Below are 13,696 nucleotides of genomic sequence, written 5' to 3'. Positions count from 1 at the left end.
AGAGAAATAAATAAAAAAGAAATTAGCTGCACATTTAGCGAAAACTAAAAATCTGTTATTTTAGATGCATTTATATGTTGTGTTTGCGCAGGAAGTCGTTCTGCTATCGACGGCTCCAGTATCTGAGCTCCAAATTTCAGATGCACGTCCTGCTGAACGAGATGAAGGAGCTGGCGGCGCAGAAGAAGGTGCCGCACCGAGACTTCTACAACATCCGCAAGGTGACGACAGCGCTAAACACACACTGCAGCTGCTTTAGTAAATAGGCTCATTTTACATCTCCACTATAGCAGTGTTTCCCAACCATGTTCCCAAGCCACACCAACAGCACATGTTCAGGTTTGATTAGGGAGAGGTTGGAAATGTAGACTGTTGCTGTGCCTTCGGGAACAGGGTTGGAAACCTGACCTGAGGCGGTGTAGAAACCCACCTGTCAGTTGTATAATTACATTAAACCATCCAACGCAGTTCGTAACTTTTTGTAGTGTGTGGCTAATTCGTATTAAGTTATGCAGTCTCATTCGCCACTGAGGGGTGTGGTTTAAGGACACGCCTCCTTTTAAAAGTCATTTCCATGCGAATGGAATTGTATGAATTCATTAGCAAATTTGTACGACAATACGAAAAATAGTTACTTTTTCTGCAGAGATCAGGCTGACAAGAGCATCTTTTCTACAAAAACATCATATATTTTCTCCATTTACCAGAAAAAGTAAACTACGAATTTTTAATAGTATATACATTATGATCAAATGATAATAGTTTTGCTGGCGGGAGCACTTTTAGCTTAGCTTAGCATAGATCAGTGGTTCTCAAACTGTGGTACGTGTTCCACTAGTGGTACGCAGTAGGGTTGGGCATCTAAGCTATAATGCCGATCCGATACGCATCTCGATACAAAGAATACGATCCGATATATTAGCGATACATTTGTGACATTGCGATGCAACACGATACGATTTACACCCATATCACGATACAATGCGATATTTCAGCACTAACTAATTAAATCAAGTTTATGAGATGATGTAAGAAAGGATGCTGTGCCATTGAATGAGTTTGATTATTTATTAACCAAGCAAAACCAAGACTTTTTTTACAAACTGGCTCTTCTCTCAGAGCCAGAGTGTCAGTTTACAGTAGAGGGCTATTTTAGAACATATAGCACATATTATTTAAGTATTTTCAAGATAAACAGAATGTATAAGTGCAATATATATTAAAAAAATATGTATATATTTGCACTCTTTCAACATAAATAAAATTAGCATTGCACAACAAGAATTGTGATTTAACTTTTCAACTATAAAAACAAGTTTTTACAAAGATATATTGTGCCACTGATTATTCAAAACTTAAGGTTGTGAACTAGCAGTGTTATGCTGCTTTCAAACATCACAGTCACTGTAAACAACAGGCTAATAAAAATATAAATAAATAAAAATTAACAGGAGGAGGTGTTTAAAACCTTCGTTCTCCGTGACACTAGGCTGAATATCTTTGCAGATGAGCAATGCAATAGCATTCGTTATTGGCGTAGAGCGAGCAGAACTGTTGCGCATGGAGAAAACTTGCAATGCTTTTCTCACCACTTTTGGAGCTGGTTGCTACAGTTGAAGCAGTGCGAAAGCCGGGGATGCAGGAACACTGGAAGATGCTTCCACAACAACACTGAGGCGCCGCTTCAAGTGAGATTTCAGATTAGTCGTACTGCCCGTGTATTTTACAGATGCGCGGCACATTTTGCAAATTGCATCTGTCCTGTCATGTCGTCCATCCTTAAATCCATAATGTTGCCATACTTTAGATTTAAAACTCAGTGGGGAATAAAATGTTTGTTTTGCTTCTCGCGCTTTCTGAGGGCGCTCCACTAGCTTCATCCGCACACCTGATACACTGAGTTGTAGTGTGAGTGTACACATTCGCAAGTCCGTTGCTAATGCAGACTTTATGTAGGTCGATTAAATTATGTGCCAAAAACAGGTTGACAACACTTGCTAATAAATAAAAAATACATTCTATATTAAAAATATAAGCTGTATCTCGCAAAAACCGATGCATCTCGCAAAAACCGATGCATCTCGATTTGCTTCCAAAATTTCATTCATCCTCTGCTGCTCAACCGATGCACTCGCATCGTGCACGCGCATGACCGCGTATCGATACATATCGGTTAATCTTCCCATCCCTAGTACGCAGGCTTCCTTCTAGTGGTACGCGGAGGAATCGCTGAATAATTAAAGTAAAAAAATTAACACACTTTTAACCCTTTGATGCGTACAATAACACGGATGTGATCAGTAAACTGATTTTAATAAATCAGCTAAACCTAAAGGCTAAACCTTTTATTTTATTTTCAATTTTCCAATGTATTCTATCATTTGAAGCTACAATAATTTCCTCCTCATATTTGTAATTGTTGTTGGGGCGAATCCAGTATTTTTATGTCCCAATTATGACAGGTATAGTATAATCACTTGCTTTTCTGACACACAAAACCTACTCTAACCCGCAGTTAGCAGATCTAATTTATAATTTAAATATGTAAATCCAAATCATACGTTTAAAATACAAGTTAATGTTTAGACTTTAAAGATATGCAAATTAGTGCATGCGACATATTTAAAAATGTATCAAAAAGAGTTAATATATGAATATGATGCCATATAGCCTATATTGATGAGGTCCAAGGGACATTTCTAGGTTTTGATGGATAGGCTACTTTATGATAACACTTTACATTTAGGCACAGCAGTTTTCTTTTCACTTTTTACGAACAGTTTCATTTTTAATTAACTTTTAAAAGCACGTTTTGATTTAAAAATGTATGCTTAATTTCTTTTTTACCTGTAAGCATAGTACAGTGTTAATGTTCAAACTATTTAAAATGGTTAAAGTGGCTGACAATAATAAATATTCGTAATTATAGTAATTAATCTGCCTGGCTTTTGAACTTTGTAGAGTTGTAGCTGCTTAATTAGGCATAAGCTACTGTATTTCAATACCGGTGGTGGTACTAGGAAAGGAAAAAAAATTCTGAGGTGGTACTTGATGAAAAAAGTTTGAGAACCACTGGCATAGATCATTGAATCAGATTGGACCGTTAGCATCTCGTTTTAAAAAGTTTTGATAATGTTCCTATTTAAAGCTTGACTGCTGTTAGCGTTTCATGATACTAGAATTCAATAGCAGTCGATACTGAAATTTAAATGTTGTCCAATTTTGGCTAACATTTGACCTGTTTTTAAACAGCGATTGTGTTCAGGTGCTCAACAGAAATGATTGTGATTGGCCCTGAAGGTCATCAGTTCACCGAACTCACCGCGGTTTACTGAGTGTAACCACAGATACAGGGACACTGGAGCGTTTTAAAGTCACGTTGATCAGCTGCTTTGTATATAAGCTGACATAAGAGCCATCCGCTGATGAATCACGGCTCTAGTGTGCCTGTATCTGTGGCTAGAGCCAGTAAACAGCGGTGAGTTCGGTGAACTGATGACCTTCACAGCCAATCACAGTCATTTCTGTTGAGCTTGTGAACACAGTAACTAGTATTTACCTACCTGCTATGTAGCTACATTGTGTACTAAGACCAACAGAAAATTTAAATGTGCCTTGTTATAAGCTGATATAGCAAAAGGAACTATACTCTCATTTTTAGGTCATAATCAACGAATGAACAATCGTACGATGGCTGCAGCAGCGCGATTACGCTAGTTACCTAGCTGGGAACTATTTGCAGGTGCTGCATAATATTATTTCTGCTGGTAATCATACATGTTATTCATGATATTATTAAAACTCTTTGGTCCTTTTTTGAGTGAGATGCTAACGGTCTAATCCGATTTAATGATCTATGCTAAGCTAAGCTAACAGTGTTCCTGCCAGACCCGAGGATCGGCTGAATGGGTTCAGAAATGGTCATACTCTGCTGTTTAACTGTAGAGGAGCTGTAAAAGTGGATACACTAGACATGGGCTGGTATACGACTCTAAACTGGGATGGAAATATCACGTCTGGGTTAAAAAAACTACTTTTTTTCCCACATTGAACACGATAGTAACGCTGACAGTGTTTGTGCAGGTGGACACACACATTCACGCCTCGTCCTGCATGAACCAGAAGCATCTGCTGCGCTTCATCAAACGCGCCATGAAGAAATACCCGGACGAGATCGTGCACATAGAGAACGGCAGAGGACAGACGCTGATGGACGTGTTCGAGAACATGAACCTGACGGCGTACGACCTGAGCGTCGACACACTCGACATGCACGCGGTACTACACACAGCAACACATATGTACATAAACAAACTCACTAAAAACACAGAAACACACACACGATACAGACGCAACAGTAGACGCCATACACACAATATATGTATGTATATATATATATATATATATATATATATATATATATATATATATATATATATATATATATATAAACACTATGCACACGAACTGTATGTACATCAACACACAGTATACAGACACGCACTATAAACACACACTATATATACACATAGTATAAATACAAACACACATACACTGCATACACACAAAAACAATGCCAACACACAGTATACAGACACGCACTATAAACACACACTATATATACACATAGTATAAATACAAACACACATACACTGCATACACACAAAAACAATGCCAACACACAGTATACAGACACACACTATAAACACACTACATATACACACACACACTCACATTGTAATCCCACTATATACATATGTATATATGTGTGTGTGGGCGCATATACATATACATACAAACATAATATATATCAACACAAAACATGTATGTATATATGTGTGTGTGGGCGCATATACATATACATACAAACATAATATATATCCACACACAACATGTATGTATATTTGTGTGTGTGGGCGCATATACATATATACACAAACACATCATATATAAACTCAAAACATGTATGTGTATATGTGTGTGTGGGCGCATATACATATATACACAAAAATATCATATATAAACTCAAAACATGTATGTATATATGTATGTGTGTGGTTGCATATACATAAATACACAAACATATCATACATAAACACAAAACATGTAGGATTATATGTGTGTGGGTGCATATACATATATAAACACATCATATATAAACACAAAACGTGTGTATATATGTGTGTGTGTGCACATATACATATACACATGCACACATATTTATATTTATACACACACACACACACACACACACACACACACACACACACACACACATATATCTATCTATCTATCTATCTATCTATCTATCTATCTATCTATCTATCTATCTATCTATCTATCTATCTATCTATCTATCTATCTATCTATCTATATATCTATCTATCTATCTATCTATCTATCTATCTATCTATCTATCTATCTATCTATCTATCTATCTATCTATCTATCTATATATCTATCTATCTATCTATACATATATGTGTTTGTGTTTGTATACATATATAGACACACAACATAAAAACACACGCACACACAAACTGAACTCTTACTAACTGATCTTCTTATCCTCCTCTAGGACAGAAACACCTTCCACCGTTTCGACAAGTTTAACTCCAAATACAACCCCATCGGCGAGTCGATCCTCCGAGAGATCTTCATCAAGACCGACAACCACATACACGGGAAATACTTCGGACACATCGTCAAGGTAACCGCGCTAAAATACTACTGATATCGCATAATATTGGTGTACAGCACTGCAATATTGAAACAAACACACACATTAAATCTAAATGTTTTGACTATGTGCTGAGTGTGTGTCCTGTGTGTGCAGGAAGTGATGTCAGACCTGGAGGAGAGTAAATATCAGAACGCTGAGCTGCGTCTGTCGGTGTACGGCAGGTCTATGGACGAGTGGGATAAACTCGCAAAGTGGGCCGTCACACACTCGGTGTATTCAGACAACGTGCGCTGGCTCGTGCAGATCCCACGACTCTTGTGAGACACACACACACTTAAACACAGAAACACACATTAAAAACAATACATATGCACAGTAAACACCAAACACAGTATATAAATACACAAACACACACTTGAAACACTCACACACAAACATTAAACAGACACACACTGAATACACTGTAAACACAAACACCAAATACACACTATATGTACACAAACACATACTTTAAACACACACACACTCACTATAAACACTAAAGCTGTAAACATGAAACTATAAAACCAACACACACAAACACACACACACACACACACACACACACACACATACACACACACAAACACAAATAAAACACTAAAGCTATAAATATAAAACAAAAAAACAACACACACACACACACACACACACACTTAAACACAGAAACACACATTAAAAGCACTACATATGCACAGTAAACACCAAACACAGTATATAAATACACAAACACACACTTTAAACACACAAACATTAAACAGACACTTTACACTCAACACACTGAATACACTGTAAACGCAAACACCAAATACACACTATATGTACACAAACACATACTTTAAACACACATACACACACACACACACACACACACACACACACACTAAAGCTATAAATATGAAACAAAAAACAACACACACACACACACATAACACTAAACAATACATGCTATAAACATGAAACTGTAAAACCAACACACACACACACACACACACTATAAACACTAAATCTATAAATATGAAACAAAAAACAACACACACACACACACACACACACACACACTCAACTCTAAACATTATATGCTATAAACATGAAACTAAAAAAAACAACACACACACACACACACACACACACACAACTCTAAACATTATATGCTATAAACATGAAACTAAAAAAAACAACACACACACACACACACACACACACACAACTCTAAACATTATATGCTATAAACATGAAACTAAAAAAAAACAACACACACACACACACACACACACACAACACTAAACAATACATGCTATAAACATGAAACTATAAAACCAACACACACACACACACACATACACACACTAAAGCTGGTGTGTGTTTTGTTCGCAGTGATGTTTACCGCACAAAGAAGCAGCTGAGTAACTTTCAGCAGATGCTGGAGAACATCTTCCTGCCGCTGTTTGAGGTCACCATCAATCCCAGCAGCCACCCGCAGCTACACCTCTTTTTGCAGCACGTCAGTCTCTTTACGTTTCCCTTGTCTTCTGTTCATTTCGCTGTAAATCGATTCGGAATTAAAGTTTGAGAAGGTAAAATCAGCCCATTCTCTAAAGAAATACGGTGTGTTGTCGTGTGCTGTTAAACAGTAGTCTAGAGCGGCATCTGCTGTTAAACAGTAGCTTAGAGCGACGTCTGCTGTTAAACACTAGCCTAGAGCACCATCTGCCGTTAAACACTAGCCTTGAGCACCATCTGCCGTTAAACACTAGCCTAGAGCGCCGTCTGCCGTTAAACACTAGCCTAGAGCATCATCTGCTGTTAAATACTAGCCTAGAGCGCCGTCTGCTGTTAAACACTAGCCTAGAGCACCATCTGCTTTGCTGTTAAACACTAGCCTAGAGCGCCGTCTGCCGTTAAACACTAGCCTAGAGCGCCGTCTGCCGTTAAACACTAGCCTAGAGCGCCGTCTGCCGTTAAACACTAGCCTAGAGCACCATCTGCTGTTAAATACTAGCCTAGAGCGCCGTCTGCTGTTAAACACTAGCCTAGAGCGCCGTCTGCTGTTAAACACAAGCCTAGAGCACCATCTGCCGTTAAACACTAGCCTAGAGCACCATCTGCCGTTAAACACTAGCCTAGAGCGCCATCTGCAGTTAAACACTAGCCTAGAGCGCCGTCTGCCGTTAAACACTAGCCTAGAGCACCATCTGCCGTTAAACACTAGCCTAGAGCGCCATCTGCAGTTAAACACTAGCCTAGAGCGCCATCTGCCGTTAAACACTAGCCTAGAGCACCATCTGCCGTTAAACACTAGCCTAGAGCGCCATTTGCAGTTAAACACTAGCCTAGAGCACCATCTGCCGTTAAACACTAGCCTAGAGCGCCATCTGCAGTTAAACACTAGCCTAGAGCGCCATCTGCCGTTAAACACTAGCCTAGAGCACCATCTGCCGTTAAACACTAGCCTAGAGCGCCATCTGCAGTTAAACACTAGCCTAGAGCGCCATCTGCCGTTAAACACTAGCCTAGAGCACTATCTGCTGTTAAACACAAGCCTAGAGCACCATCTGCCGTTAAACACTAGCCTAGAGCACTATCTGCCGTTAAACACAAGCCTAGAGCGCCATCTGCCGTTAAACACTAGCCTACGTTTGTTTAACCTGTTTGTTTTACGTTACATTTGTTTTACCTGTACATCTGAAGTCCTGAAGTCCACTGAAGTGATGACGTTTTCGTTGTTCAGGTGGTGGGTTTCGACAGCGTTGACGATGAGTCCAAACCGGAGCATCACATCTTCAACCTGGACAGTCCGTCTCCGGCGCGCTGGTGTGACGACGATAACCCGCCGTACTCGTACTATCTCTACTACATGTATGCTAACATGACCGTCCTCAACCACCTGCGCAGGTACTAAATGCCTTAGTGAGAACTTGAATCTGTCCGCCAGTCACTCTTGAGTCACATGACGCTTTCTCTGAGCAGGAGGCGGGGCTTCCATACCTTCGTTCTGCGACCTCACTGCGGGGAGGCGGGGCCTATTCATCACCTCGTGTCTGGATTCATGCTGTCAGAAAACATCTCACACGGACTGCTGCTCAGGAAGGTACGTGGACACTAGGAGAATCAGAACACAGTGATTCACTAAAAGAATCGGTTCAAAAGAGTCATGTTTAGGAAATGCTGTACTGCCTGTGTTATATGCGTCTTGATATGAATCAGTTTATATGAGTCATTTGATTATCAGCTAGGCTACATTAGTCACTCTGTACTCTTTCAATTCACTAAAACAAATTGGTACATTGGTCTTTTAATCATCAGCCAGTGTATTTTATTCACTCTTTACATTTGATTCTCTTAAAAGAATCAGTTCATAAGAGTTGTTTGATTATCAACCAGACTCCATTAGTCACTCAGTATGCATTCGTTTCACTAGAGTTGGTTCATAAGTCTTAATCATCAGCTAGAGTACATTAATCACTGTTTGTATTTTGTTTCATAAAAAGAATCAGTTCATATGAGTCATTTGATCATCAACAAGACTAGACTAGTTACTCTGTATGCGTCCAATAAACTAAAAAGAAATGATTTATAAGAGTCATTTAATCATCAGCCAGTGTATTTTATTCACTGTTTACATTTGATTCTCTAAAAGAACCAGTTCATATGAGTCATTTGATCATCAACCAGACCAGATTAGTCACTCTGTATGCATTTGACTCAATAATAAGAATCAGTTCATAGAAGTCTTTTAACCATTACTGTTTGCATTTTATTCTCTAAAAAGAATCAGTTCACACTCACTAATAAGAATCAGTTCATAAGATCAAGTACATTTAATCAGCCCACGTACATTATTCATTGTTTGCATTTGATTCTCTAAAAAGAACCAGTTTGTTAGAGTCATTTGATTACCAGGTAGACTTCATCATTCATTCAGTATGCATTTGATTCAAACAAATCAGTTTAGTACTACAGTAGTCATTATGTATGCATTTGATTCATTAAAAAGTATTGTTTCATAAGAATCATTTGTTCATTAAGCAGATTGCATTGTTCACTGAATTTGATTCAGTAAAAATAATCAGCTCATAAGAGTCATGTGATTATCAACCGGACTAGATTAGTCACTCTGGATATGTTCAACTCATAAGAATCAGTTCATAAGAGTCACTTAATCACTCAGAATACATTATTCGCTGTTTTCATTTGATTCTGTAAAAGAATCAGTTCACAAGAGTCATTTGATTACCAGCCAGACTACACTGGAGTCATTGCATTGGTTTATAGGAGTCTATAATAGTCACTATACATTTGATTCACTTAAAAGTATCATTTCATAAGAGTCATTTGTTCATTAAGCAGACTGCATTATTCACTGTATTTGATTCAGTAAAAAGAATCAGTTCATAAGAGTCATTAAATTGTCTGAAAGAAAACATTATTCACTCTCCATGTATTTGATTCGCTAAAAAGAGTCACTCATTTAGAGATCATTAGCTTCAGTATTTATCTTCCCTATCAAACACACAGAAGTGAATCATTAACCATTGTTGAGTACCTGTGTGTGTGTTGCAGGCTCCGGTGCTGCAGTATCTGTACTATCTGGCTCAGGTGGGAATCGCCATGTCTCCTCTCAGCAACAACAGTCTGTTCCTGAGTTATCATCGTAACCCGCTGCCCGAATATCTATCCCGCGGCCTGATGGTGTCGCTGTCCACCGATGACCCGCTGCAGTTCCACTTCACTAAGGTAAAACACACCGCGAGAGCTACGGCTGTTTCTGCTAGACCTCTGTCGGTATCAGAGTTTCTTAAGGTAATTAATTAATCACCATATTCGGTATTATCACCATACTGACCTGCTCTGCTCTAACACTGTAACAGTGACAACATTACAGTAAGCACTTAAGTGTCTTGCTTTATTGTGTACAACACCTGAGAGCCTAAGAGCATCACCAATACTGCAGAAGACCTACTGGAACCCGCATGGAGCCAAGATTCTCATAGAAATCAGTCAAGTTTGGTGAAAGAAATATCATGGTTTGGGGTTGCATTCAGTATTTTACTAGTTGAGTGGTAGTTAGTTGTAAAACGTGAGGCCAGCAGGGGGCGCTAAACTTGCATTGTGTGTGGGTCCTTATTCCCCAGTATAGTGAAGGGGACTCTATACTGCTCAGTGAGCGCCGTCTTTCAGATGAGACGTTAAACCTCTGTCCTAGAGCATCCTGGCCAAATCTGCTCACCGGCCTCTTACCATCATGGCCTCCTAACCATCCTCATATTATAATAGGCTTCATCACTCTGTGTCCTCTCCACCAATCAGCTGGTGTGTGGTCTGGTGCAGTATGGCCGCTGTTGTCATGCAGGTGGATGCTGCACACTGGTGCTGGATGAGGAGATCCCAACAAAATATTGAAAGTGCTTTGAGTGTCCTGAAAAGTGAGATGTATAAATGTAAGAAATTATTATTATTATTAAATTAATATGTCTGATTTGTGTTGTGTGTGTGTGTGTGTGTGTGTGTGTGTGTGTGTGTGTGTGTGTGTGTGTTTCAGGAGCCGCTGATGGAGGAGTACAGTATCGCCACTCAGGTCTGGAAGCTGAGCTCCTGTGACATGTGTGAACTGGCCAGAAACAGTGTGTTAATGAGCGGATTCTCACACAAGGTAACACACACACACACACACACACTAATAAACGCACTCATTATTAATAACAACTACAGAGTTCTTGACATGATGATTAATTATTAGATTGTTTGGCATGCTTTCCCAGGAGAGAGCTCTGAGCTCATAAGATCCTCGAGCCCGGGGCTCCCTCCTGTTTGCAGGGCGAGAGGGGAGTTCTGGAAAACTCTCCTGCGTATTCCTGGCTAAAGACTAATTGCTTTATCTGGGAAAACACCGCTGGCTAGGAACTTGACTATGGTGCCAGTTTAGTTTAGTCAATTTACTTATGACGCATGTCTTGGGACGCCGGGGGGAACCCACACGAGCATGGGGAGAACGTGTAAACGTCGACTGGCCCGGTAAGGATGAGAACCAGTGGCGTTCTTGTTGTGAGGCAACCGTGCATACCAAAAAAAAGAGGGAAGAATAGAGCAGGCAGGGGGGATTCAAGGCGAAGATGACCGTGACTTAGAATGTTCTGATTGGAGGATCATGTATCAGCTAATGCAGGACTAGCTGTGGTCAATCATAAGAACGTGATCCTCTTGAAATTAGTTTATAAATAACTTCACTTATTCCACACATTGAAAGTCAGGGAATATCTGTCAATCTGTCATCACTGTGCATTATCTGAATGTGTTTTCATATATTGAGAAGGGAACACTGAGAGAAACAGGAAATGCTCACCTCGCAATCATATAAAGCCCACCCACAGCATGTTTGATTACATAAACCACTCAAATGATCAAAAATAAAGAAAAATCATGATAAAATTTCAAATTGGCGACACAATGGCGCAATAAGTAGTGCTGTCGCCTCACAGCAAATAGGTCGCTGGTTCAAGCCAGTTGCCGTTTCTGTGTCTGGAGTTTGCATGTTCTCCCTGTGATCGTTTCCTTCAGGTGCTCCGGTTTCCCCCACAGTCCAAACACATGCAGTACAGGTGAATTGGGTAGGCTAAATTGTCCGTAGTGTATGAGTGTGAATGAGTGTGTGTGGATGTTTCCCAGAGATGGGTTGCAGCTGGAAGGGCATCCGCTGCATAAAATAATAGCATGGATAAGTTGGCGGTTCATTCCGCTGTGGCGACCACAGATTAATAAAGGGACTAAGCTGAAAGGAAAATGAATGAATGAATGAAATTCAAATTTTTTAGTGTGTCACACAAATAGCGTGGTGTTTTTCCTGAGGTATCTATCGCACACCGGATGAGCACCACCTATATGCCAGTGTAATGTCATTTGGTAACACTTTACAATACCATAAGGCTCCATTATTAATGCATTTACTAACATGGACAAACAATGAACAGTGCATTTATTACAGTATTTGTTCATGTTAGTTAATGAAAATACAGTCGCTCATTGTTAGTGTGCACTCAACTAATATCAGTGTTTCCAGATTGCAAATGTCAAAGTATCATACCACAACCTCAAAATGATCGAATTTGGGGGAAAATTATCGTACACGAGTGAAATGGAGAGTGTACAGCTGTTATCCAGACAAATAGCGTTTTGACACAACATGAAAATGACCACAATTCATAAAAAAACAGGCATACCTTAGTGGGAAGGTTTAACCTCCACCTCGGAGTCGCTGTCATCGGATACCTGCGTGCTGCCAGATGTTGAGTCAATTCATGGCTTTGTTTTGATGAGATTAACTTTTGAAAAACACGCTCACATGACGCATTTGAATAGAAAATAACAAGAACATCTTGGGGAAACTCCCTTGTCCTTCTCACCTTCCTTTTCAGCACAACATTTGCTAAACTTTATTGCTTAAACAATCGACCTCAAGCTGAAAACGACTGACTTCAGCTGCAGTCACACTGGGCTTTTCCTCCCATAGACTTCCATTCGTCAGGCCGGAAATGCAGGGTCATGCGTCAGGTTTCTGCGGTGCAAAGTTGAAGCTTGGTGAACTCTAACCTGTGAAATCGCATCACTTTACTACGTGAGACCAATCGAGAATCAAAACATGACCTCTCTGAACAGAAATTTAAAATATGGAGCAATCGCTCGCTTTTTTAATGTCTAATCATCTTGTTTAATCCCGCCCCTTTTCACAGAGCCGTACGACAGAATTTCGCAAGCTCAAACTCTAATGTGACCGCAGCTTTAAGCATGGCCATGTGCGGGAGGAATGTTAACTTCTGAGCCATTCTCCACGTTGATTGGCTGAGAAGATGTAACATAAGATGTGCCTCACTCCACGTTCTCCTCACAGACAGTGCAGAAACGATGCAGCTAGATCAATAAATATAGAAGCCCTGAGATAACCATGAAATTCATTTTAAATGCCATAAAATCCTGAAA

The 13,696-nt window shown here is 39.6% G+C and overlaps 1 protein-coding gene across 11 annotated transcripts in view; it reads left to right on the top strand.

Moving 5' to 3' along the window:
- The window catches only part of ampd2a (adenosine monophosphate deaminase 2a), a 45,236-nt gene that overhangs the window by 28,256 nt on the left and 3,284 nt on the right, over window positions 1-13,696 (top strand). For all 11 annotated transcript variants that reach the window (XM_073936865.1, XM_073936862.1, XM_068216380.2 and 8 more), the window contains 9 exons: window positions 92-221; window positions 4,084-4,278; window positions 5,579-5,710; window positions 5,837-6,000; window positions 7,100-7,226; window positions 8,454-8,617; window positions 8,693-8,813; window positions 10,286-10,459; window positions 11,265-11,375. In XM_073936865.1, coding sequence (XP_073792966.1) covers window positions 92-221; window positions 4,084-4,278; window positions 5,579-5,710; window positions 5,837-6,000; window positions 7,100-7,226; window positions 8,454-8,617; window positions 8,693-8,813; window positions 10,286-10,459; window positions 11,265-11,375 — 1,318 coding nt within the window. The remainder of the gene's footprint in view (window positions 1-91; window positions 222-4,083; window positions 4,279-5,578; window positions 5,711-5,836; window positions 6,001-7,099; window positions 7,227-8,453; window positions 8,618-8,692; window positions 8,814-10,285; window positions 10,460-11,264; window positions 11,376-13,696) is intronic.

This window comes from Danio rerio, chromosome 22, assembly GCF_049306965.1.
Source record: "Danio rerio strain Tuebingen ecotype United States chromosome 22, GRCz12tu, whole genome shotgun sequence".
Taxonomy (NCBI): Eukaryota; Metazoa; Chordata; class Actinopteri; order Cypriniformes; family Danionidae; genus Danio; species Danio rerio.
This window is presented reverse-complemented; position numbering and strand designations above follow the sequence as displayed.